The 27787-nt window shown below is 49.2% G+C and overlaps 1 protein-coding gene across 1 annotated transcript in view; it reads left to right on the forward strand.

The window, feature by feature from the left end:
* Positions 1 to 241: 241 nt before the first annotated feature.
* LOC119389899 (ski oncogene) overlaps positions 242 to 27787 on the forward strand; it is a 151609-nt gene continuing 124063 nt past the window's right edge. Inside the window, exon 1 of the mRNA XM_037657317.2 lies at positions 242 to 1801. Coding sequence (XP_037513245.1) covers positions 881 to 1801 — 921 coding nt within the window. The 5' untranslated portion in view covers positions 242 to 880. The remainder of the gene's footprint in view (positions 1802 to 27787) is intronic.

The following is a 27787-nucleotide window of genomic DNA, read 5'->3' on the forward strand; positions in this document are numbered from 1 at the left end:
CGGGGCTTGTGTTTAGCTGGTTGCGTTTTTTTCTCCGCGCCGAATTGTGTATTTTTTTGTTCCCTTGCGGAGTTTCGCTTTGTCTAGGTGTTTTCTCTGACGTCGCCATCCCCGCTTGTCCCTCTCGTTCTTTACAACGGCCTCCTCTTCCTCTTCGCGATCGTTGCTGCTTGTATATTCATGCAGCGCGCGGCTGCTGCTGCCGCTGGTGGCGCGTCGGCTGCTAGCAGTTCTCTCCTCTACCTCCTCTCGAGGAGAAGTGCAGCCGCCGCCGTCTGCTAGGCGACGTAAACAAGAAACCGCTGCTGCTGCTGCTGCTGCAGCACGACCGACAACCAGTCCGGGGAGACTGAGGCATCTGGCGGTACACGTCGGCCACGGAGGGATACATCGGAACGTCGTGCTTCACTTTCGTGCGGAGTTACTCCTGAAGTGTGTGTGACAAACTTTTTAAACCACCGTAGCGCGTCGCGGTGCTGCTAGGTGGGCAGAAACGACAGTGCAGCGTTCCAGCAACTACGTTCGGCGTCTACATTTGTTGCGGTGATTTAAGTGCGTCAGCTGTCGCGACTGCTGGAATTGTGTGTTGTGCGCGGGACAAGGATACTAGCTAGGCTACGTCGTCTTTCCGGAAGCGACGTACGGTACGCTGCAGGAGCGGCACTGCCACAAACAAATAGGTTGCGGCAGCGCAGAGGGAAGGCGCGGGCGGAGGGGGCTGCGCGCGCCCGACGTAAGAGCCAAACCGCCGCGACTGCAGCGCTCTCCCCGAACGTGGCGGCGGTGTGGGGAAGCACTCTTCGGCGCAGCAGACGGACTGCGATGAGCGTGGTGCGTGTGTCGGCCGCCGCTGCTGCGCGGCCCAAACTGCCGGCGCTGGATGCGGGCTCTCCATGACCGCACCGAAGGTGCTGCGGCCATGGCCTCGTCGACGACGACCACCAACGCGCAGACGACGTCGGCGCCCCCCGGGGGCATCGGCGGTTGCACCCCGCAGCTGAAGCGAGTGCTCAAAAGCTACCAGGCGTCGGCCGTGTCGAGCTTGCAGGGTCCGCCCGCGCTCATGGCGGCCTCGGCCGCCGCCGATCCGGGCGGACTGGGCGACGAAGACGAGCCGCTCGAGGCGCCCGCTCTGCCGGCAATCCAACAGCCACCGCTGCTCACGCCTCCCGACCAGGCTCACGGCAGCGAGCGCGACGAGACGCAGCTCGAGTGGAACACCATCTCGTGCTTCACCGTGGGCGGCGAGCATCGGCTCTGCCTGCCGCAGATCCTCAACACCGTGCTGACGGACCTGTCGCTGCCGCAGATCAACAGCGTGTTCACCGACCTGCACATCTTCTGCCTGCGATGCAACCCCGAGCAGCTGGACGTCCTGAAGCGGGCCGGCGTGATACCGACCAGCGCGCCAAGTTGCGGCCTCATCACCAAGTCGGACGCGGAGCGACTGTGCGCGGCGCTGCTTCACGCCGGCACGCCGGCCTCGGATTTGAACCACAACGTGGTCGGGGGTGGGGTACCCGTGTACCACGAGTGCTTTGGCGGCGCCTCCGGTGTGGTGTGGCTGGAGACGTCCATGGTGCGGTGCCGCGACTGCGGCCTGTTCTACTCGCCGCGCCGCTTTGTGTGCCACGGCCACGGGTCGCGAGAGAAGCGCACCTGCCACTGGGGCTTCGATTCGGGTCGCTGGAGGAAGTACCTGCTCCTGGACGACCGAGAGCCTCTAGAGGACGCCGACGCCATGCGCGCACTGCTGCGACAGTTCAAGGACAAGTTCCCCGACGCCGCCAAGCGGAAACAGGCGAGTACTTCCGCGCGGACTTTTCTTCTCTAGCGCTCCTTGCTGCGCGGGTAATGTTCAATAGCCGATCTCTTCATTTCCTGCCTCATCACTGACCACGTTGATTACCTAGTATAACCGCACTGGCACAGCCAGTGGTTAGTACCCGTAACCGGCGCGTTAGATGTAGCGCTGTCCCTTCTAAACCGTGCGCGGGTGGTGTTCACTTAGCCTGGCCCACCATTGACCATGCTGATTACCTAGTTTATACTATAAACCGCGCTAGCGCAGACAGTGGTACATACTCGTCACCGGTGCGTTAGGTGTACCGCGGCTGCTCTCTCTTATAAACCGTTTCTCTCGAACCCCACGCACCACTATAGCGCTATCATGCTGAACGAGAATACTCCACCGACGAGATAACACGGGCGAGAGGATTGCAGGGACTTTCACTTTCGCGTCAGAATCGTCGCGCCGCAGCCGGCAGCCCCGCCGAACCTAATTAATACACGCGAGATACGCATCATTTGAACGGAGCTTAACGGAGTTCTCGTTCGGTCCCCTCCTCGTCCTCTGGTGCAGATTTTTTTTCAAACGTTTTACGTTTCTGTTGCGTGAATAGCAACGACCTTTCGTTAGACCTGAGCTGGCGTGGCGTTATCAGCTCCGCGATGAAGCGCCGTTGCTGCGGGCGGAAAGCGTGACACGGCGGCGGCGACTCCGCACACTGCAAAAAAGATGGTGCGTGCTTCCCCACTTTCGGAGCTCAGCGAGTTTTTTTTTCCTCACACAGGCACGTAGCCTCCTTGCGCGAATGTGACGCATTTGTTCGCCCTCACGCTTCAAGTTGTCCCACCTTTCCCAACGTCGTTCTGAGGCGCCGAGACGTTCTCCCTGAATGGTTGGTTCAAAAAAAAAAAAAAATAAATAAAAAGGGTGTTTCAGTGCCGAGTAGCCCTAGATGTTGGGTGCGCGCATTCTTGCGTCCTATTGTACATCTCCCCACTTTCGTGTGTTCGACAGCCGCACCCAAAAAGAGCACCAAGGAACGCAAGGGCTTGCGTACGCAAGCACTTTGGGGGCCCAGGTACTAAAACGCTTCTTCGTATCCACAGTCACTAGTGGGTTTTAGAACACAGTGCGCAAAGCTTTGCGTTAGCCTTTGTCACCACTGCGCATGCGTCATACGCAATCCTCTTGGGTACCCACGCAAAGTTAGGTAAATAGCGTGCGTGCGCAACGAATGCTATCTTTGCGTACCCTATTCTAAAACTGCCTATTCACTTTTTTTTAGCGACTTCAATGCGGGATGAGTTTCTACCACAGTTCGTGGTTTAGCTCGCGCTATTCGCGCCGTTTATTCGAGCGGCCGACGCGTGTAAAACAAAATGATCGTTCGTAACGCGCGCCGCCATTCGCTGAAGCGCCCGTCGCTTCCGACGCGAAGAGCTTGGCAGCGAGCGAGCGCGCGTATCGGCTTGTAGGCTAAAGCATTTTTTGCCGGCGGCCCGTCGTCTTCGCAGTGGTGTAGATGCGCCGAGGAGGGAAGGAGCGCGCGTCGGACGTTCGAAGGCCGCGGAACGACCTTGGCGCTTTGAACGCCGTAGAAGCCCCGGGTCTTGTGGCCCGATAAAGGACGTGGATCGGGCAAGCGTTAAGTCAGCAGCGGAGTCGTTCTGCGTCGTGCTCATTATCGTTGTATCACACTGTAGCGGCGCAAACCGAGGAGGATGGAAGACAGCGGGAAGTAGTGCTTGCTCCAGGCTTCGAGCGCGGTCGGTTGGGAAACGAGAAGGGGGGGAGGGGGGGGGGGTGTTCTGCCGCTCGCCGCCGTCAGTGCAGTCGCGGTGCCTGTGCTGTGGCAGCTTTGCGCATTTATCGATCCCTTTCGGGGGCCCGCCGGGCGCTGCTTGCGTTGGAGGCGGCCAGCTCCCAACACTGCGGTGCGCCGTAGTGAAAAGGACTCCGGTAGAACGAGGCGGACGTGAAAGAAGAGCGCAGTAATGTCGGTGTTTTACGACCCAAAACCACGACATTACTGCTATGAGGGACGCCGTTGTGGAAGGCTCCGAAAATTTCGACTACCCGGGGTTAATTTAACGTGCACCTAAATCTGAGTACACGGGCCTCTAGCATTTCACCTCCGTCGAAATGCTTACCCGCCGTGGTGGTCTAGTTAGTGGTTATGGTGCTCGACTGCTGACCCGAACGAAGGTCGCGGGATCGAAGCCCGGTCGCATTTCGATGGAGGCGAAATGCTGTGGAGGCCCGTGTACCGTGCGATGTCAGTGCACGTTAAAGCATTCCGCGTGGTCGATATTATCCGAAGCTGCCCACTACGGTGTCTCTCATAGCCTGAGTCGCTTTGGGGCGTTACGCCTCGTGAACCCAGAGATGAATTTGTGAATGGGGGTGAAGGAGTTCGTTTTGTACTGAATATGGCTCGGGAAGATTGTCTGGGAGGGGAAAGGCTAGGGCCACGTAGCAGCGTTCATATTTCTCGATAACCACATACTTGGCCACGTAGTTCACGACGCATCTGTACTTTAGCGCTGTTCTGTGCAACAGACGTCAATTTTTAATGGTAACACCGGATATGTTAGCCTGGTTTCTCTCCTGGCTTGCTACTCCCTGCAGGTGTACGGTGATCACATTTGCACACTAGTAATGCGTGTACGGTCAAGGGAGTTGCTAGTTTTGGCTAGTTGCTACCAATGGTTCGTAATTGTAGTGAGCTCAAAGCACGCAAGACGAGAGAACGAAGACGTACACGCACACATATGTAGTACACAAAATGGTCATTCATTATTTCTTGTTCACGTGCGCACTCCTTAAAAAAACAGCGCCGTTCTTATTGTTTTCTACCCGAAGTTTATGCGAACAATAAATGAGAGAGATTTGCGTTTTCGCCTTTGATTACTGGCACCTGTCCATGTTCGACGTATCTCTGGGCATGCGTATAAGCACGTTTTCGTTTTCTTTCTTCCGTACATTATTATTATTATTATTATTATTATTATTATTATTATTATTATTATTATTATTATTAGCAGCGCAGGTGTATATGGCTAGTCGCGGACAAAAGACGCGTAGGACAACAATTCACGGCTTACCGATCAACTCGACTAATCCATCGTCTTTTTTTGCGTCGATGAAGTCGACATGGCGTAAAAGTAGACGTAAAGGTGTATGATTTCGCCGACATGGCCTCATGACCTGGACATGTTGGCCTCAAAGGCAAGACCACTTGCATAGCGAACGAATGTCATGCCAATTTCTGTACTTTCGAAACAGGGGGGGGGGGTTATTACGTACTTACGGGATTTCATTTTGAGACCGCCGTTGTTGAGATAATGCGCGTCATGCGCGATAGAAACACCGGAATGCTTGAGTGTGGTGTCTCTCTTTGCACAGTGGCGGGACCTCCCGTCCTCGGAAGGATTGCTATAGCGTGCAGTGTGGCCAATGCACGACGAGGGGTGGGGAAAAGTCCCACTAGCCCGCCCATGGCCGAGCACGGGAAGCACTACGCTGCACGTAACAATTGTAGAGAGGACAGGACGCACCGCCATTGTGCTTGAATTTTGGTCTTGCTGGAAAGCTTCATTGTTTTTTTTTTGTTTTTTTTTGTTCACCATTGTCGTAGCCACTGGAGGGTTAAAACCCCCCGCCCCCCTCCCCGCCCTAAATTTTGTTCAATTTTGCATGTGTATATATACAAACGCACGCACGTACATACATAACGTATGGTTGAAAGTATGGATTCCTTCCTTCACAGTAATGGAAGAACTCTGAATATTTCTTTTTGTAATATTTATCCCTTCTCTCTCTCGTCCTCCGTGTCCGCGTATGCATTTCACTTAGCCAAAAAACTCCCATACTTCGAGCCGGGCACGACTGCTATGCCGCCCTCGTTTCGGCGGTCGTCACTCCGACGTTCTGGCGGACTGAAAACGACCTCCCGCTGCTAGCTGCCTCGCCCGCTGCAAACAACCCCTTCTTCGCTCTCCTCACGCAGGCGCGACCTCGTTGCCGTCCTACCGTCGAGCATGCGTCGTTGTATCGTAGTTTGGTGGTGGAATGGCGAGCGCCTTTTCTCGGAAGAATCATCGGTCGCGTCGTTTGCGTGGGGAGAAGCTAATTTGCATTTTCGGACGCGTTTTGCACGTCGAGGACGGCGACTAGATGGTTCTCTAACTGCTCCTCGCGTTACGCCCTTGTGCCGCCCCGTGCGTTGCGAAGCAGTTTACGACGTGCCCCGCCCGCCCGGCTGTTCCCGAAAAAAAAAAAAAAAATGGTAATGATGGCGGTAATAGTAGTCGCTACCCATTACTCGTACACGAAAAGCGTGGTATATGCACCTCCTGCGTTTTTGCGCTCGAAATGATGCCTGGGAGATCCTGATGAGGACGTGGGCGTAGTCGTGCTACTTGCCGCTGTTTTCGGTGTTGTAGTACACTTGAGTGGCAACCATTATTAATGTTGCGCGGACGTCGAATTATTAGGGTTGTCGTCGCTGTGGATCTGATACTTGCTCTATGTACTCGCTAGCTAGCTTCGCTAACGATGAACTCGACCCGAACGAGTCGAGATAACTCGACTCGAGCTTGTTTACCCGCATTCTTTTTTTTTTGTTCCCATTATGCGAAAATTCTAATGCTCGACGTGTGATTAGCTATCACAGCCGGCCAATGGCAAAAGACAACTACAAAGAAAAAACATGAGTGCTGTGTTGCGGGCTGGTAGTCCCGGCGCAGCAGCAGGCGAAGACCGGCGGTGACCAACGCGACCGGCGGGGACGCCAGCCAGCCCGAACACGCGGTTTGGCGCGAAGTGCCGAAGCAGAAGAAACGTCCGCGCTCAACGGGTACTCTCCACACCCTCTTTTATTTACACGTCGCCTGGGTAAAACAGGAATGCCAGAGCGGCGCCCCGAAACACAACAATGAGCTCGTGCAGAGGGCACGGAGGAAGGCAAGTTTCAGCGCAGTCGCATTTTCAGCGCAGCTTAAGAAACTAGGGTCTCTAGAATTACGTATTTATGTATTTTTTATTAAAGGAACACACCACCTAATACTTACCTATAGTGATGTTGAGCCTCAGATATGCGTAATGTTTACTTTTTGATCAACAATGTACACAAGTATGAACCTAGTCGGCCGTTCAAGATGGCTGGCCCTTGGGCAAGTGGTTCAACTTTGGCCGGGTGACTCAATCGAGTGACGTGCCGACAAACAGAAAGACAGACCAAAATTTCTGCGTTTCGTACAGGGGCATTCAAAAGTTCGAAGGCCACGCTGCCATAGAAATACAGGGAATAGCGGCAGAGGAACGAAAGGAATGGAGAAAAGCCGGTAGGGAAAGTTCACAACATGCGGAGCGGACATCCGCACGTCTGCGAACTTCTTTCTTTCTTTTTACCCGCCGCGGTAGTCTGGTGGTTATGGTACTGGCCTGCTGACCCGAAGGTTGCGGGATCGAATCCCGACCGCGGCGGCCGCGTTTCGATAGAGGCAAAGTGGGAGGCCCGTGTGCTTAGATTTAGGTGCACGTTAGGGAACACCAGACGGTCGAAATTTCTGGAGCCGTCCACTATGGCGTCTCTCATATCGTGGTTCTGGCATGTAAAAGCCAGACAATTATCACTTCTTTCTTTATTTATCTATTTCCTCATTTCGAGGGTGCGGTAAACAAAGTACGAATCGTGATAGCCTTACGTATCGGCTTCAAGTGCCGATATTGATAAGAACATCCATCGTTCTCAGGTCTTCTTTTGTGCTCCTTGCCGGGCTCGGAAAATTTCCCAACCCCGCGTTCTAACAGCAGCAGCTGCTACGCCGTTCTTTGTTCTTGGGGCGTCACCGAGTTGGAAGCGTGTAGGAACACGTTCGACTCAAGCAGTTTTCTTTCATCCGCCATACCCCTCTCAATTTCTCACTTTTTTTTTTCAGCTGGCACGTGCTCTCGTGTCCGTCCAACGAGATCCGTATAAGAACGCGCGTAAGATGACCTGTAGGTCTGGGGCTGAATTCGCAAAACTTCTCTTTCGGAAGTGCGGTTCCCCATTGGACAGCTGGCTTCACTAACGATGCGTCCCACATCGTTTGTTGGCTGAGATATTCTGTTACGACAATTTTTAGCGGAATACGTTTTTGCGAATACGGACCCAGGAGAAGAGAACGGCGTCCATATCTAGGACGCGGTGGGTGGGCTTTTATACTTTACTGCTTCTGTCCACTTTACTGCTTCTTCCGTCGCCGTTACAGTGTGCAGCGCACCGGATGACGTGTCCTTGGTGGCATCAGTCTGACATCGTAGTCAACGCGTTCCGAGAACGCGGACCACGCGACCCTGTTCATAGGCTACATGCCCTGTTCCAAGACTCGGGCGGTGAGCGGCAGCAGCCCGTGCCGCCCGCCACTGCGGGGCTAAATTCACCTCGGGCACCCTTTCGACACATCCTGTCGTCTCCTCAACGCTAATACCTGTTCTCTCCCGCTTTCAACCCCCCCCCCCCCCACCTCCCTTCACTTGAATTGGTGGGGTCCGACGTCCTAAGAGCACTGTTAGCACCGTGTCGCGGGACTGAGAGCATCTCGCCGTGACGGGAGCGTTTCTCTCGAAGTGGTAGCTTAGGTACGAGTGGAAGCTTAGGCGAGCTTGTGTACCACCTGAGAAGAGAGCCTCGGTGGTTCGGCGTTGCGCAGTTTTTGTCTACGATAAAACTTCGGTTGAGTTCCGAAAAGCAGCGCGAAAAAGAGGCTCGTGTCTTCTTTGTCTCTGTGTTTTTTTTTTTTTTTCTCGCGCTGCTCTTAGAAAGCTCGTCGACAAGCTAGTTGGGCACACGCGAAACGAAGCTTTCGGTAAAGCTCGGCACCATACAGTGCGGACACTTTGGGGTATCCATTAATAGTGCTGCCTCCGCTAGCCGTGTCGCTCTCCTATTTTATTCACGGCCCACACCGCACCGCGGCAGAAGTATTCGTGCGCGTAAAAGGAGGAGAGGGTTTGGCAAGGCGAGCCCTGACACGCAATCGCAAGGTGGCTTTCGAAAGGAGTATCGGAGCTGACGTTGCCGAAAGCTTCGACGAATAAAGGGCTGAAAGAAAAAAAAAGAAAGAAAATCGTTGCAATATTCTGTCGCTTGCGTTGCACAGCTGGTGAGTGACGGGTGCGGAGGAGGGTGATGATGATGATGGGAGGCCGAAGCGAACGAAGAGTAATAGTGAGAAAGAAGGTGAGGGAGGGCATGTTATTTATATATATATATATATATATATATATATATATATATATATATATATATATATATATATATATATATATATATATTCGTGGACAAGGTGTCGCTGGGTCCGGTAGTAATAGAAAAAAAAAACAGGGTGTTTGATTTGACGCATAAGTGAAAAGGAGCTTTATTTGACGTTTCGGCTGTCGGCCCGGCCTTCGTCGTTGAGAGAACGTCGTTGACACGTTCCCGTTTCTTACGATTTCTCGGTGCCAACGCTCACGATGTTCTTATCAAGCGAAACTGTGCGATGTTTTAACGAATTCGGATTGCACGTTTACTATTAATTTTTTTTATTCAACAACGTCTTATGGAGCTTTTCCGCGTACATATGTATACACATATGATATAGCTCTTTACACATGTAGCTATATGTTACACATATGGCCTTCCTTCTATCCCAGTACAGCGTAGCCAACCGCGCTCAGTCCTCGTTAATTAACCTTCGTGTCATTGTCATTCTCCTTTCGTTTTTTTTTTTTTTTTTTTATTCGTGCACTCCTCATCTCCTGAGACCTTTCTTTACCTGAAGGTAAAGGCACGTCGAGAACGCAGGGCAGCACAAGCGAGAAAGGCTGTGAACGACGAACAGCAGTGGGTATAGTAAAGAGAGTGGGTGATAGTATAACACGCGCGGAATGGTGGCGGGAGAGGGGGGAGGGGGGCACTCGATTTGGCCGCACTCGTTGGAGGTGGCTTCGGCCTTGGCTTGGCCAACGAGCGTTGCCAGTTGGCAGTCACGGCTAGCGCGTTCGAGACGGGGCCTCTAGAAAGATTACTTAGAGAAAGAAAGAAAAAAGAAACGTCGTCCGGAGCAGACTCCTTGTCGCCGTCGATCTTGCAAAGGCGGTGCATTGTGGCCTGTTTGCAACGCACTGCGTGCGGCCCGTCTTGCTCTCTATAATAAAAACTTGGTCCGCTTCCAAGGTGCCTTTCGGGTTTAGCACGCTAAATAAATAAATGAAACAAAAGTGGAGGTGGCCATGGACAGCGGGATTACTGGATCGCGCACGAAGGTCGACCCGGAGTTATGCAGTATGGTGGGGCAGTTATTCAACGGCATTAGTAGACAGAGCGGCGCTGCCTACGAAGGGCTCAAGTCTGGAAAGAAAGAAACAAAGAAAGAAAGAGGCGTTTCCCCGCTGATGTGTCGCGATGTCCTTGGCGCTCGAAAGCTGGCCCGCATGCATCGGTAAGGATTCGCGCGGGGTGTTCTGGGAAAAGTCCCGTTTGAACTAACTATATACGTGGGATCTTGCCAAGGCGAACGGAAACATGGCTTTATTTTTTTTTTTTTTTCACGCGCGGGTACCACGCGGAACGCTATAAGCGACATGATAGCCTAGCTGGCTTGGGCTTGTTAGTGCATGCCTATCCATCTACAAATCCAAAATCCAACGTCGCGCTACTTTCCCCTCCTTCTCGTATGCTCGCATATGCTACACCTGTGTCTTTTTCTTATGCGATAGCTCTGTATCAGGCATTGTGCTTCTGTGTGCAAATCGTCTCCATGTATGTACAGGCTGTTTGACACTTAGGGGAATACTCTAAGCACATTGCAATGCGCTCAGAGTTTCCCCCTATGTGTGAGACAGCCTGTATATAATTTTTTTTTTTTTTCGTCTAGTGGCATAACTTCTTTTTATGAAAATGGCGACGATTCTTTCCCAACCTATGTTGATCGTTTATCACTGACTGGTTATTCGTATGTGTGTATGCGGGTGATCGGCGCTCTGACAGGCATTCTGTCTTTACGCCGATCCCTTAGGCAACTGTGCTGTACTTGTCTGAAATAAATATGTTTCTTATCGACATAGGAATCGCACACCCGCCACGGTGCTCTAGTTGCCATGGTGCATCGACTGCCGACCCGAAGGTCGCGGGATCGAATCCCGGCCGCATTTCGATGCGGGCGCAATGTTAAAGGCCCGTGCACTTAGATTTAAGTGCGCGTTGAAGAACCCCAGGTGGTCGAAATTTCCGTAGCCTTCCACAATACGGCGTCCCTCAGAATAAAATCGTGGTTTTGGGGCGTAAAATTCCAACAGTTATTATTGTTATGTTATTATTATGAGGAATCGCACAAATTTAAGACGGAAACAGCGTAGGCGAGTGTTCCTGAAAACTCCCGCGATTCGTTTGTTCCATCGGGAGTGTGCATTGCCTCGGTCAGTGTGATGTAGTATGTGCGGAGCAGGTGCTTTGCCCGCTTGTCCTAAAAATGTGCCCCTTTCACGTGTACCGAGTTGTGAGGAAAGAAACGAACCGAAACAGCTGTTGACCCGTGGCGAGGCGGCCGGCTGACGGAGCGCGGGGGAGCTCCCATCGGCAGACGGCGCCCGCCGACTCATCTGCCACGTACGCCGTCGACGACGCCGAAACCGGTCGGCACCGCCGACGCCTTCGACCGCAGCGGGAGGGCGCCGGCCGACGACATCGGCGGCGTAGTCTGCGCCGGAGACGGACAACTTGAGCTTCAGAAATTGGGGGCGTCCCGTATATCCTATCCCGACCATCATTAACCAATGTGTCTGTTTGTTTGATTTTTTTTTTTTCAATAAGCTAAGTCATTGGCACACAAACAGGGTGTTGTTGGCGAAATCACAGGGATGACCAAACACCGTGTAGGGCTAAAACTTGCATTGATTGCATTGACGCCCCGCCCCCACCGCACCCGAAAGCTCTTTTGCGCCTAGCGTGGTCACCGCGTGGTCATCGCAGTCACCGCACCCATGATTTGAACTTGCGAATAACCACTTCGCCTACAGACGTTTCCTTGCATCCTATTTAAGGGTTTTGGGGCTGGTCAAGCGGTTATGAGCCGCTTTTTCCCCACTCGCCCTCCGCAAATCTGTATTGGTGTTGTGGAAAATAAATACAAATACAAAATATTTGCTCATGGTTTAGGCATGGGCCTGTCAGCGACCGAAGGATAGCACTTGTAAGAGGAAATAGTGGCGTTGACCGCTACTTACGAAAATGCGGCCGCTGTACCAACCGTACAAAGCCGTATCGCAATGTGTGATTTGCTAGCACCTCGCTAACCTCGCTAGTCACGATGGTCGGTGGATACGATAGGCTAAGTCTCCGGCTTGTCGAACCGCTTTCTGAGAATTTCCGCACCTGTCATTGGTCCCTCAGTGGTCAGGGCGACGGCCCGCCCTCCATCCCTTCCCCCTAGCATCAACGATATCAGCCGGCCGTGAGCGAATCCGTTCGGCGACAGTAGGAATTTATACACACCTTAACACCCCCCCCCCCCCCTCCGACCGAAAAAAAAATTAAAATGCATGATAAAGCCCTAGGCGACAGTGCCGCTTTGTGTGGCGGCGTAATCGTGGCGTGTTGGGGGGCTAGTTTCGTTTTGCCTTTTTGCACTCTGGTGTCTCGTCGCAAGCACGGTTTAAGTTCTTGAGAACTTAATAGCGTGTCCAATGACTTGTCCGCCTTTCCTTAACCAGCCAGCCAATCAGCGGTCATTGAAAAAACGATGTTACGGTGATGTTTCCATAAGTGATCGTCTCAGTATACGTGGCAGGTCTGGCCCTCCCAACGTAAGATCCCTTATCCCAACAAACCGCTTTGCTGCGTTACTGCGCACGCGCGCGAAGCTGTCTTTCATCGGCTGGCTGGTGTTTTTTTTTTCCTGTAACCTGCCTGCCCGCTGCGGCAACAACTCGCTCATCCGACAGACGCGAGCGACGCCACGCGGCTTTGTCGATGGCCGACTGGCGCCGGCTCGTCTCGTACAGCTGGGCGAAGAGAGAGCGTTTGAGGAAGGGTAAACAGGGCGGTGGTTGAGATAGAGCGTTTGCCTGGAGGGGGTGTGTTCCCGGTGGTTGTTGTTACGTGGCGTTTGCCGCGTTACGTTGCGTCTCGCTTTGCCGGCTTCCCCTTGCCCTGCCCTTGGGAACGTTTGCGTTTTTGTCCGGTTGGGAGGAGGCATTTCGCGGAGAGAGGGGGGAAAGGAGGTGTTTTTGTCAAGGTCGGGGAATGCTCGGCGGCTGTGCCGTGCCGCGCGATCGTCAACGGCCGGACGTGCTCTTTGTGCGTGTTTTGTTTGTTGGTTTGTTTCCGAAGGGAGCAGCATTGTAGGAGAGTACGAGTACGGCAGAAAGGGGCTTTAGGGGAGGGGGAGGGGCACAGGAGACGGCGCGCACTGGTTGGCCTTCCTCCGATGTGAGCGCTTTTTTTTGGGGTCGTTTAAAGGGTGAACACTACACCAAAGCGAGAAAAACTATTTTTCTCTGGTTAGTTCGTATATTACCGGTGTTTATCTCGAGCTCGAGTCTATGGAAGTGTCTTCTGTTGTAGCTCTTCACTTCTCTATGACCACATTTAAGAGGTGCGTGCATTGCGTTTGGTGACGTTAGCTTGAATGATATTAAGAATACATAAAGGATTTTACGGCTAGCGATTCACGCTTCGGCGGGCATCGAGCCTAGCTACAATGCTGTCAAAGCCCGAAGAGAAACTACAGCGCATGCGCCGATACTCTTCCGAGGTAGCGTATGCTACAATTGCTTCTTCATTACAGTTTCTGCGCACTCACGGGCCGCCACATTTTCTCACCATATGCGGCTTCGTTGTGAAAATTGGAATGTGTTCGACGAGAGACGCGAATTAGAAACTCTGTACCGGCACGTTTCACGCACGCACGCACAACTCTGGCACGTGTGGACCGTTATCAAAAATTGACTCTCGAAAAGTGCACCCGCAGCCTCCGATGGTTCCATTCCCCTTCGGGCGGCGCTTTAATGCGTGCGTCCCTCTGAATAAACAATGACAGCTGAGCGAGGACCGCATGGAGGTGTTCGTTGTAACGATCCGTTCTATATTTTTTTTTTCTCCCTCGGAACTAAATATGTTGTACCAGGCCGCCCCGCGCACACTCGGCACCTGACCAACTCGGCCAGCGTATACCAGCACAACAAAGACTGTGTAGTTAGTGACAGAACTGTGTCGCTTTAGAGATGACCAGGGGCCGAATTCACAAAGTCATTGTACGATAGATAGCCTTCGGTAGTCATGGCCTGTAGTCACAAAAAGAAAAAAAAAGTGTTACGCTAAACATTTTCGTAAGAGAATATCTGAGGCAATCACGATGTGGGACATATCATTAGCGAAGCCCCCTGCCGACGCCCATGCATGTCTGGGGGCACTGGGAATCGAAACCAGTGCCTCCTGCAATCGGCTCGCTTACCGAGCGTCTTCTCGCAGCAAGCGCGGTGTTTTTAGCATCGTGAAAATGTAATTTACTAAGAGGAGAAAAATCGTTCCTCTCTTTAACGTCCCTTCAAGTTGTCGAATTCGATTCGTATTAGGCGTGACGCAGAGGCCTCTGAACACGAGCGAGTCGCACCGGCTTGCAGAAGAAAAAGGGCAGAGACATCGCGATCGCCGGCGTTTTCCACTTTTTGTATCTCCGCAAACGGTCTCGTGCTGCCGCCATTGCGAATGCAAAGAGACGTAAGGCGGGCGCAGATCTCACATGAGGTCAGCGGCGACGCACGCGAAACGGGTTTGTCCATTGGGTATGCGGTGAAAGAAAGAGTGCGTGCGGCCAGCTGTCCTTTGAAAAAGCAATGAAGAAGAGAAAAAAGCTGCAGTTATGAATGGAGAGCATTATAATATGCCTCGCCGACAAAAGCGAAGCGAACCCGCAGAGCCGCACGGACTCTCGCTGACCACACCTTTCTCGATGCGTCGTCGCGTCACACTCCTCCTCCGCATCCTCCTCTTTCTTTTTTTTTTTTTTTGTAACGTCAAACGCAAATCTGAATCAGTCTCGCGCTTGCGCGCGCTCGCGACGCAAACTAAAGGAGAAGATTCGCAATTCTTTTCCGAGAATCGTTTCTCAGAGAAACTTCTTTTAGAGCGATATCCCTATGCTTCTTCCCGGCAGCGCCTTCTCCACCGTGATCGCTATACACGCCAATTACTACTTATAAATAAACGTAAAGCTCCGCCCACAGCCATTGGGTGTCTGCCCGCATCCCGGGTGTCTGCGGTGTATACAACTCCGTGCGTGCACTCCTGCATGCGCCTTTCGGCACGTCTCGCACACGCGTGTTGCTTGCTGCGTTTGCGCACTTTGTGTCACATTGAAGCGTTGAGTGACGTTTCAGATATACGGATAACCCCCTCCCCCCTCCCTTCCCCCCTACGCCCTCGTTTTAAGTGACGTCCACGTGATTGCAGACAACACGTGCAGGCGGGCGTGCACTGCTGACGTTGTCTTGGTTTGCGACCTCAACACCGCTTGATGACGCACGCGTTTGATTAAAAGGCGGGGGGGCATTCACGCTGACTTGATTTCTATAGCGAGCTGGTTGGTCTTGGCTACCGCTTCTCTCTTTTCTTCTTCTTATATATATTTTTCTCTCTTTTTTGTTCTTTCACGTCGCTGACGCAGCTTATAAAATGCGTTCGCTCTAGCGCAGCTGTTTCTCGTGTGATATATGGTGGCGGGGAGAGGTCACCATGGGAGGGATTTCGCGCGCCTTTTTGTGACACACATGATGAGGTGCTCTTCCAAATGCGCTCTTCGAATTTTCTGCAGCAGGCTATAAAGAACGTGTTGTTTTCATGTTGAGCCCTGAAAGGTCGGAAGGAAACTCTACGTACAGCTTTTATTCCTTTATTTAATAACACTCCCTGCGCCTCTATACAGCCCTCAATCAAAACAGAGCTCAACTCGTCGAGTGCGATTAAACGAATTGAATAGGTTCACATAAAGAGCAGACTGTTTTGTCGTTAGTATCTGCCACCAAGATATGGCACATGCCCACTGCACAATCATAATTGGTGGGGTCGTCCCAAAACCACGATATGATTATGAGAGACGCCGTAGTGTAGGGCTCCGGAAATTTCGACCACGTGGGGTTCTTTGACGTGCACCTAAATCTAAGTACACGGGTCTCAACCATTTTCGCCTCCATCGAAAATGCGGCCGCCGCAGCCGCGGGGATTCCATCCCGCGACCTTCGGGTCAGCAGTCGAGCACCACCACCGTGGCGGGTTCACACCCCACTACATAACAGTCATATTTGACTCTATATCTACCCAAATGAAACAAACGTTCACCAAACCCTGTTGTGGCTAGCGCCAGTAAAGATATTTAAGTGGAACATTAACATGGCCTTGTGGATGAGAAAAGGGGCCGTGAAATTATTCGTTCTTGTTTGCAAGCACCGGAAGTGAACGACATTTCTTCCTCTCCCTCCCTCCCCCCCTCTCTCTCTCTCTCTCTCTCTCTCTCTCTCCGTTTTTCGAGACAGCCGGGGACGTGTTTTGACGACTGCATATGAACATGCATCGCGACCAGTAGCACTAACCTGCATCGTCGGTGAACGAGCGCGAAACGTGCGTCGTATACACCCGGGTCTGTGTCTGCAGGTTGCTCGCGGGCGCCAGCCCTACTGCGTGGTTCTCTAGCCTTTAAAAAAAAAATAAAAAAAGGGGAGCTTGCGCTTCGTAAGCAACGAAGGAAGCTCGCAGCAGCAGCTGCTTTTTGTTTCGAAACTATATCAACAACGAACGCAGCCGTTCAAATTTCTTCGTTCATTTCTTCTTTTTTCTTTCTTTATTTTAAGCGCGCTTTATAGTATTCAGCGGCTAATGCTCATCGATCTTTCTTTTGCTTGTTGTCGAGCTCGATTTGATCTCTCGAGTAGCCGACTTCTGATCTTTGAGCCGCCGCCGCCGCCGCTGAAACGCGGCGGCAGTTCAAAGAGAGGCGACGAACCTATGCATGTCCCGTTAATCTATTAACGGAAAGCTTCCGTTCTCTATAATTATTGTAGCAGCCAGTTTGCTTACTTCACGTCTCCCCTATTCGTTTCCACCAACAGCTATTTTTATTAAAGAAACCTAGAACTAATTATGGCAAATTGACTACCAACTTTTCAGCCACACTAGTGTATACTTTGGAACTCATTACCATCGTTTCCACCCATTCAAATCAAACCTTCGGAATTATTTGCACTCAGCATAATCATTTCATCACCACCGTTTTCTTTAAATCATTTTTGTAATGAAACCATTTTATAGTGTTAATGACTGATTTAATACAGTGTCTAGTTTTGTTTACATATAGCTGCTTTGTACTTATTTATATAACTCAAAACAAAAATGAATACATTGACTGAGGAGAAAAAGAAGGCTTTCGCCTTCAAGTCGTCTTAAACGAATTCATAAGGGACACTGTGCGTTTTTTAAATAAGGTACTACATGCAGGTGTGTGCGTGTGTTTGTGTGTTTGTGTGTGTGTGTGTGTGTGTGTGTGTGTGTGTGTTGAGAAGCCTAAACACGCGACGTCACAGTCTTTAATGCCTGCTCTTTCGTGGACTCTACTACTATATACATACACTGTTTCCAGTCACGCACTCTATATACATATATAGTACACTTGCGTTGTAAACACGTCGGCACGGCTACGCGAGACAGGCATAGATCAGGGCGTCGACTCGCGTCACTAAAGACTCCCATTTCCAAGAAAGAAAAAAAAAAGAAAGCTTTCAGTACACCCGACATACGATACACGACGCTCGTGTATGTATATGATCTCGACAATAGAGCGTACACTTTCAAGCGCGTAGTGCATGCGTGTGCGTGTTTGAGTGCGCCTGTATGGCGTATCGATTCGCGTAAAGTTATATCTGCGTATGCAGCCTCCGCCGTCAGCATCGATTCAATAGACATAGATGATACACACCATAATAACGCGTCTTTAATTAATTAGTTTTTGTTACTGACGTCGCTATCCTTTCGTGCCGCTCTCATGTGTTTTAAAGCGCCAGCGTACTTTATTTGTTAATTGTCTTAAATTTAGCGGAGAGAAAGGGAGGGGGCTGTTCAAAAACGTGTCCATATACTTTCTACTCTCCAACGTAATGTATTCTATATATATATATATATATTCACTGTTGCTGTATATAGTGTCTATATAGGCCGCGAGCTCTTTCTAATTGCGATCCTCCTTTCCGAATTTCGCAGTGGGTATTGGTTGCTGCCGTCTCGCCTCTTTAACTCATTCGGGAATCGCCCTTATATATTACGTATGTACTGCGTCTTTGTATACGTCTATTTATACCTAGAAGTGGTCGGCTCAACATATTCTACAGAATTACGCAATGATGCGGCAAATGGTACCTGATGTAACTCACTGCAGCTCACACGCACCGCAAAACGCACTCCCTGCAGCGCTTTCTCACTGCGTAACACACGCACTGCAAAGCTCTCTCACTGGAAAACACAGACACTCCAACACACAGACACTGCAACGCACACGCACATTGCAAACACACTCACTGCAAAACACATGCATTGCAAAAGACAGACTCTGCAGAACATACTCCCTGCAAAACACTCAGCGAAACACACTATTTGAGCTCGCAATTGCTTCATTCGAATATGTGCGTTGAATCCACGTGACGTTCTTCTTTTGTTTTCTCTTTTTTTATTCTCGTTCGGCGGCAAAGTTACTCTCCGCCACATCGTCCGATAAATCTTGTCATCTCTCTCTTTCTCAACAATCTTCCAAGACGCGTTGCTACAGCTGCGGCGATACATACATTAAATCGCGACACGTATAATGCCGTCTTCGTATCCATGTTTAATAAAGATCCCGTGTCGAAAGCGCGTTGCGAAAATGTAAAACGACACGAAAGCGATATGATCCGCGGCCGGCGGTATACACACATACGGCCGTCGTCTTCGGTACTTTGAGAGACAGATAATACACCGACGTGTTCGTGGAAACGAAGAACTCGCATAGCGCCGCGCGCCCGTGGCATTTCAAGCTGTTTGAATATTGATGAACAGCACGCCTGCCGTCCTGTGTGTATAGCTGCGTCCCCCATTGTGTGCCAAAAAAAGAAGGAACGAAACAAAGAAATATTAAACGAAAGCTAACAATGAAAGGTATTATTCGATTCCTCTAGCTGCGCAAAACGTGATTGGTGGAGACTGACTGTAATTTTTGTGCGCGGGTGGTCTTTGACAATAGGTCTCCAGAGTAAAAAATGTGTGTTAACAGCGTATTATCGTAGAAAAGAATGAATAAATGAAAATAGATAAACAATTTGAAACGTAGTCGCGTGATAAATAAAGTAGACCACCACGGTTCCTGCAAGACCGCTGTCCTCGACTAGCGAGCTTGTTCGCATAGTGACGTCACCCGAGCGACTGCGTAACTTGCTTACTCTCAGGGCAGGTTAGCACTGGTTCGCTAGTGTTGGCTAATATAATGGATAATGTCGGCCGCAGTGCTGGCTGGTGGTGACAATCTTGTTGCTACCGGCTAATTTTGGCTGAATGGTGGATAATTCCCTTACCGTGAGTTTGTTAAATAATCTAATTACGGATGTTGCTTGATGCGGAAATCAAAAAAGGAAAGAAAAACACCAGCATCACCGCTCGCCAGAGTTGACGCGGCCTCTCGGCATGGCCTCCGAGATTAGCGGACGTTGGGACATCTCGGAGGCGGCGGCGTGCCTCGACCTACGTCATTACGACGACAACCACCAGTTGCATGCGTCATCCCGGCCTTCCATTCGACATTCGCCAATGATCGCTTGGTGCCTTGTATCAACCATAGAGTTTCCTAAGACTCTGGCGCTGCGATCGTTCAGCTACCATGGGAATGATGGGTAGTACACAAATTTGCCTAGTCTTCGTGCTTGCGGCTTCAAACGTACTTGTGGCTTTGTTTATTGCTGTGTTTTGGCGTTCGTTTCGGATAAAAGAATCGAACGTTATGAACTTCGTGACCACGTTTGATTTGGCGAGCCTAAAAAAGTTAAAGGTGGTGAAGTGGAACTGCTGACTTTTGCTGAACTAAGTTTTGCGACAAAGCTGATGCAGCCGACGCGCAGCCAAACGGAGCCGAAAGAACGAAGTTTAGACAAATTTGTGTACTACCCATCATTCCCATGCTGGCTGAAGCAACGTTTATAGAACCAGGTAAGTTGCAAAACTCCCCGCGTCGGCCAACCCGTCGCGCGGCGCCGGGACAGCTTCCGGTTTGGTGGCGCTGGTGGCGCAACAAGCTTCCGCTAGCAGACGAAAACGCGTAGTCTGCGTGGCAAGACGCCGGGGCAGCCGTTCAGAAAGGGCTCGGTTGTTTACTCACCGACTGTATATTTTTGATATTTGTCGTTGCGCTGCCGCTGCAATGTAAAACTGAGTAATATTTAGCAGCGGTAAGGCAAAGTCAGTAAAGCTATGGCTTTCAAGACTGTCCAAGATAACTGACGCTTGACAGCATAGCATACGAGTCTGTCCATTACCCTATAAGAAGTTAACTATATGGCGCATTCTCGTAGTGTAATTGTTTAGCTAAAGTGGATGCTTGGGCGTGTTGGTACTTATATCTTTTCGTTTTGGACTGTGCAAGTATTGCGTGGTGTTAACGAATAAATCTTTGTTGTAAGTCAGCCCTGTTGTTTGTGTAATCCTTTTTCTGGTGCTCCGTAGATTTTCGCGCTGTTTTTTTTTTTCGATAATTCTTCACTTTCACTTTTTTCAAGTGAGGAGTTTTCACTCTGTACCGCGACTGTCGTTACTTGTAATTATTGAGTGGTAAAATCGCCGTGTGTGTACTGCACGCCACAATTTCAGTCCTGCTACAGAAAGAAAATTGTATATATATTTCGCACGCAATGCAGAGAAACAATTTTTCAGATATTGCATGTATGGTGGGATGCACACAAACGGCACAACTTATTTACAGTCTCAGGCATTAAACCTTATCAAGACAGCTCTAATTAACTGTAAAAAATCATTTACAGCACAATTTTTAGAATCACTCGAATCAAGGCAAGTTCGGGAATATCTTTGGGTCACAATCTTCGACGAGGCTCCTTTCCGCTGGCGATTTCAACCTTAATTCTTATCGTTGACCATGTGAGTGAAAGTCTTCAGAATGTCTTCCTCATGAAAGTGCATATCACATACAAGTGATATGTCGGACAGTTTCTTGTCCTTAACGAGGAATGACGCGATCCCACGTCGCTCGCTGGTCAACGTCACGCGGGGCACAAATAGGTTACCAACCGTCTCGTATTTCTCGGGACTGTCCCAACTTTTCATACAGCGTTGCGAGCCGTCCTTGTCGGGACAGCTATATGTCCCGGATTTATTCCGTACCGTCCAGTTAGAACATTTTATGTGATCCAACGCACACCCGACAACGCGCGTCACGCTCCAGAACACAAAGTTCTCACGAATAGCACGCACGAAGCAATAATGCGGTGGCTAGCGGTGGCTGCGAAGGGCTTCAGTTACGTTGTCTGAACTTCTGTGCGAAACGCGACAACTTTTACGGGTACATTCTCCAGCAAGAGGAAGTGTTGCGAGCAGCACGTAGCCAGCTGTAGAGGCCGAAACAATAGACAGCGTCCCCCCCACCCGTCCCGACTCCCTTCATTGAAGAGTTGGTAACCCTAGGCACAAAATAAATGTCGTGGTGTCTCGGAACACAACATGTCGGCATGGTGAAGACACGCAGCATATCCGTAGCACAACAGAAAACGCCAAGCTGTTCGCGCAGAAAGCAGCCTCTACGGATACTGACGCGTCGCCGCAACGCCGGCTGAAGAGAGCGGAGTGAGTGAATCCTGTTGCGACAGCAGCGCCACATCTGTCGCTGATGGCGGCGGCGCCGCGCAACATCGCTCAGTTTTGCAACTGACCTGGTTCTATAAACGTTGGGCTGAAGCGTCATGCATTGCAGCTCCCATAGACACTAGCGCCAGAGTTCCCTCTAGTAAGTATTGTAGGAAACTCTGTGGTATCAACCACACCCGGATCTTTTCCAGGAAACAGGCCTTCGTTCATATGTTATTTTTTTATTTCACTGTATGCCGCAGGGTGTACTTGTTTAACCATAATAATATTGATAACAGTAATAATGGTAAACCGTGCTTTGCCGTCATTGCTGCAGTAATGTATCTTTCTCACTCATAATTTATTCAGCCAGGCTCAAACTTAACTGCTTCATTTCTAATTTCAATTGCAAGAACCTCTTATATGCGATGTGAATAGGTCTTAAAAGACCTATTCACATCGCATATAGCTAGTCGTGCGTACTTCAGACGATCATAATAATAACATGAAATATCATTAATATTCCTATTATCCCGCACGCAATTGCTCTAGAAGTCGTCTTTCGAAAACTGCATCCGAATTTTACAAGATAACAAAACAAACAAACAAAAAAAAACGTGTCGCCGTTCGACCTTTAACCGTCTACCGCGCGCTTTTGCTAGCGTGCCGTCTCTTATGAGACCGGCGTTTTTTTTTAATTATTTCTTCTTTTTCTTTATTTTCTTTAGCAAATTCCTCCAAGTGTAGACGCGCAGCAGCGGATGCGACTTGACGCGTTTAGTCGGACGAAGGAGCCCGCAGAATAAAATATCGCCTAAAATATATATTGTCTAGACAGCGGCTGTTGTAGCTACTGTGCACATCTTGTCTTTAAAAAATAAATAAATAAATAAAATATAAACGGCGTCTCGACAGAATTCCGAGAGAAGTTGACAGATCGGAAGCGGCGGCCGGGATGTGAAGAGATGCACATTTAATGCCGCTTATTCTTTCATTTCTTTGTTATTTTATTTTCGAAGAAAGAAGTCTCGACGAAATGCCGAGAATCTTTCCGCGTGTCTCTCTCTTCATGCGCAGCATACGTCTCCGGTCGCGACGGCTCCGTGCGTCGTTCGGGTGTAATTAATTCAGCTGTTTTTTTTTTTTTTTTCTTAATGTGTCGCTCTAGGTTGATCATGTAAAATACATGGCGAAATCGCAGCGGCGCGTCTCAGTACACTGGAAGCCGCCGGCCTTTTTTTCCCCTTGTAAATTGCAGCATAATGTCAAGATCAGATCGCGCGATGTTCGCAGCCTTTCTTTCTTTCTTTCTTTCTTTCTTTCTTTCTTTCTTTCTTTCTTTCTTTCTTTCTTTTCTTTCTTCTTTCTTTCTTTCTTTGTACATCGAAGTTCAGCTTTATATTGCGAAACCTTCGGACATATTACATGTATAGTATGAACTGCCGCGCACATGTACCATATACATACGGCCAGTAATGCCGTATGTATGTATGTATATATGTATGTATGCATGTATGTATGTACGTATGTATGTATGTATGTATGTATGTGTGTATGTATGTATGTATTTCCCAGTAATGCCGTATGTTCTCGTATGTAGGTGTCGCGTTACACGTCCTTGCGTGCTCTTGGTCGTCATGTACGCTTCGTACTGTTAGCAATTTTGATTCCTTTCTTTCAGCCTTGAAAAAAAAATTTTTTTTTTTAAGTTCGTGGTCTTTTCATGCGCTTGGCGTATGCACATCGGGGTTGGGAAACGATCTTTTAAACTTCTAGTGCACGAGTTAGTTGTGCAATCTTTTCACTTTATTATATTCTTTCTGCGAGTTTATTTTCTCTTCCTCTTTTTTTTCTTTTTTTAATGACTGCGATGGATGAAGCGTATAGTTTCATAAAAGTACACTAAAAACGTTAGTGTCTATGGAAGCTGAAACGCATGACGCTTCAGCCAGCATGGGAAGCTTCGGCATGGATTTGCCGAAGCTTCGTTCTTTCGGCTCTGTGTGGCCTGCAGCCGCCTGGTCGCAAGACGAAGTTCAGCGAAAGTTCAGCAGTCCGATTCACCACGTTGACTCCTTTATAGATTCACCAATCCAATCAGCTCACGAGGGTCACAGCGAGCAGTTCTTTTATCCGAAGCAAAAGCCAAAAACACGATAATAAACAAAGCCACAAGTGCGTTCGAAGCCGCAAGCACGAAGACTATAGGCAAATCCGTATACCCACAATTCCCATGGTGGCTGAACTATCGCAGCGCCACAGCTAGTTCCCTCTAGTAAATATTGTAGGAAACACTATGGGTTGAAGCGACGCAATGTAGCCTTTTTTTTTTTTGCACAGTTGGCTATGTGCAAAAACAGCAATTTTAACTGCAAAATTCAAACACTGCGCGTACCGCAACAACAGTTTGAATTACGGGATGCATGGCTTCGGGGATAACGACGGCAAAAGCTACGAGGAAAAAGCGTAGCAACGCTCCTATAAGCGCAATTTCCTTTTCGAAGATTCTTGTGTCACGTGATGTACACACGTTCTCTTCCCCTCCCTTATTATTTTATTTATTGATACGCTGAAAAAAAAAATCAGTGTTGGCGAACAAGTATAGGGGCACTGGCTACACACTCCGCGGCTTTGAAAAAAAAAGAAAAAAAAAGAAAGAACTAGGCGCTATACATACAACATACAGTTTTCGTCATCAACTGCAAGAACGGTCTTCTTATTATACCAGCCTCGCAGGCTGCAGGGTCGTAAATTCCGACGCTTAATGGCGCTTCCCCTCATGACAGCGGTCGACGTTAAAAGTCCAACTTGTGATGCGTCTCTCTACCCTGCAGTAATAAGGTCCCGTCATCTCTCTATGTGTTCACTCTTTTCTTTTTTCCGGTCCTTCTTTTTTCTTTCATTCTTTCACGCCGTATACGTCTTCGACGCCTTGTTCTTCATCTCCGAAGTCGATGCCAAGGCGCCTTCCGTCCGCGTCCTTCGTGTTTATATAGCGGTTTTTCGGGTAGATCAACGTGGCCTGGTGGTGGGACGACGGCGTGGATAATTAATGGCCCGGGCTTCGAGCTGACCTTCTTAATGGATCTCGGGCCGGTATTACTCGCGGGCTGCCGCTGCGGAGAACGTGACGGCTGCCGCGGAGGTGGCGGAGGAGCGGCGTGTTGGCGACGAACGGGACCCTCTCCCCTCTCTTGGCGTCCTCTTCCCACCATCCCTCGTCATTTCATCCGTCCATCCGCCTGTTTATCCTTCCGACCCTACTTGGTACGTACATATATATATATATATAATATATATATATATATATATATATATATATATATATATATATATATATATATATATATGGAGAGATAGAGACACTCTCGAGAAGGACAGAGTTCACTTTAGCGTGGGTATTCCGCGCGAATTTATCTGTCGCCCCCCCCCCCCCCCCCCCCCTCTACGCCACTTCCCACCATCCCTCGTCATTTTCATCCGTCCATCCGTCTGTTTATCCTTCCGACCCTACTTGGCACGTATATATATACAGAGGGATAGAGACACTTCCGAGAAGGTTGGAGGCGGCAGTCTTCATTTTAGTGAGGGTGTCTTGCGCGAACTTCTCTGTCACCCCTTCCCCCCCCCCCCCCCTTCTTACGCCTCTTCCCAGCATTACTCGTCATTTTCATCCGTCCATCCGTCTGTTTGCCCTTCTGACCCTTCTTGGTACGTATATATATATACATATATGGAAGGATAGAGACGCTTTCGAGGAGGTCGGAGGCGGCAGTCTTCATTTCAGCGCGGGTGTCCTGTGCCAATTTATCTGTCTCGGCTGCCTCCTTACTCCCGAGTCCGGCTCGAATACGCGTTTGCCGGCCGGCCGACGATCTGTCGTGCTTTTTCCTCTGAGACGCCCTCTGTCACAATTTGGTTTTGAAATGCGGACCCCCGACCTTTCTCTTTAATGTATACGTGTGTGTGTGCGCGCGCGTGTGTTTGTATGTATACACCTATATGTATTAGTATATTCGTGGCAAGCCCGCGCGTGGTGATTATGTGGAATTGGGGATGGGGTGGAAGTAAGTCGTTTGTCGTTTCTCTGACGATGCGTTTTTTTGATAAGATGGGCTCATTGGCGCGACGTTGACGATCTCGGCTTGATTACAACCACCCCGCTTCCTCCCTTCCCGCTGTCACCGCGGTTGGCTGATTGCGAGCGGAACCCGATGCTGCGCTTCTCTTTTCCTCTCTCTCTCTCTCTCTCTCTCTCATCTCTCTCTCTCTCCTCTAATATCTATATATATCTATATATAGTATATATATAATATATATATATATATATATCATAGATATATATATATAATATATATATAATATATATATAATATATATATATATATATATATATAATAGATATATATATATATCTATATATATATATATTATATATATATATATATATATATAATATTATATATATATATGTCTATCTGCAGATAGATAGCGATGGCTATAAGACCACCGGCCAAACGACGTGAGTCAAGATGTTCCTGCGTGCGTACTTATTCTGTCTTAATGATAATGTAGTGTGAACTGTCTCACAAGACGTCAGGGAGAAATAAATGCCTCCGGCTGGCCTCATAATTTACGAACGGCGAAGGAATCAGTGACGCGTTGCACGTTATTTCTCTTCTCGCCACCTTTTTACCTTGCAGACCTCAATCGTCGACGCACTTATTCCGATCTTGTTTGTCGCCCTTTGTTTCTTTCCTTTTCTTTCCTTTTTCTTCTTCGTAAAAAGGACGTCGGGATTTCTGGGCGATTCTTCAAATTGTATATTTACGCGGACGCCGTTCATTATGAGCTTCCTTCTTCGGCTCCTGTGCATGCGGCGACGCAGTGTTGTCACTTCGTCTGTCGTCGTATATCACGGTGTTCTATTTGTTTCAATCCCGGTTGACCTCTCTATCTTTCCCTCTTATATATATATATATATATATATATATATATATATATAAAACGAATTAAACCAACAGACAGTGAAGACAAAGGAGGCATAGTGAGGGGAGATTATTTGTATAGTCTTTAGCTGTAGATAGCGTAGTAATTATGACATAAATGGAATAAGAATTAAAGAGGATAAAAGAATCAACATGCCGCCGCAGGTATACATGACCGAACCTACAAACGACAGAGTATCGGACGCGTTATCCCAAGTTTGGAGGTTCAGTCCTTACCAGCGGCAATGTGATTTTTTTCGTCCGCTTTAATTCCTGTCCATTTATGTCGTAATTACCGTACACTAGAGACAAAAACTGCAAACAATCTCCGCTACGCCTCCTTTGTCTGTTAGTTTTAAAATAGGCTGTGTCTGTGACGTGACGCGCTCCGTTCCCCTATCTTTCCTGGTCGTCACCTTGCGGCACGTGGTCGTTTAATCTCGTCGGCTTTATGGTGTCCCTTTCTTTCGGACCGTTTTCTTTTGTTCAGGTTGACGTCTCTCTCTGCGTTGTTTGCCCTCCGGCGGCGTTGGAAAACCTTAACACGCACGCACACGCTCGCATTCTGCGGGTATAACCTCATTACCCGTAAGCGCGCGGTAATAAACGTAGCTGTCTCTCTCTCTCTCTGACGCACGCAGTTTGGCGCCCTGATATGACCACATATATATCCTGCGGCGTTCCCGTTTTAGCCGGTTTTTTCTTTTTCGTCTCGTATCTTTCTCGGCCACTCGTGTGCGTCCTTGGTTTGCTATCGGTGCTAATCTCTCGTCTTCTGCTCTGTTATTTTCTTCCTGCGCAGTAATGAGTACGACTTATGCGGTTGATCTCCCTTTCCGTGGCATTGCGGTTTTGTAGAGCCTGCCAATTTGAACTGATTTCTTTCTTTCTTCCTTTCTTTCTTTCTTTCTTTCTTTCTTCATTGCACATTCGCACCTGCGAGGCCATCTCGATGCGCAGGAGGCTAAAGGAGGGGGGGGGGAGTAGATAGATAGATAGATAGATAGATAGATAGATAGATAGATAGATAGATAGATAGATAGATAGATAGATAGATAGATAGATAGATAGATAGATATGAAGCGACAAAGAAGAGCGGTCGGCGTACTTGCAGATGTATAT

This window comes from Rhipicephalus sanguineus, chromosome 4, assembly GCF_013339695.2.
Source record: "Rhipicephalus sanguineus isolate Rsan-2018 chromosome 4, BIME_Rsan_1.4, whole genome shotgun sequence".
In the NCBI taxonomy this organism is placed as follows: domain Eukaryota; kingdom Metazoa; phylum Arthropoda; class Arachnida; order Ixodida; family Ixodidae; genus Rhipicephalus; species Rhipicephalus sanguineus.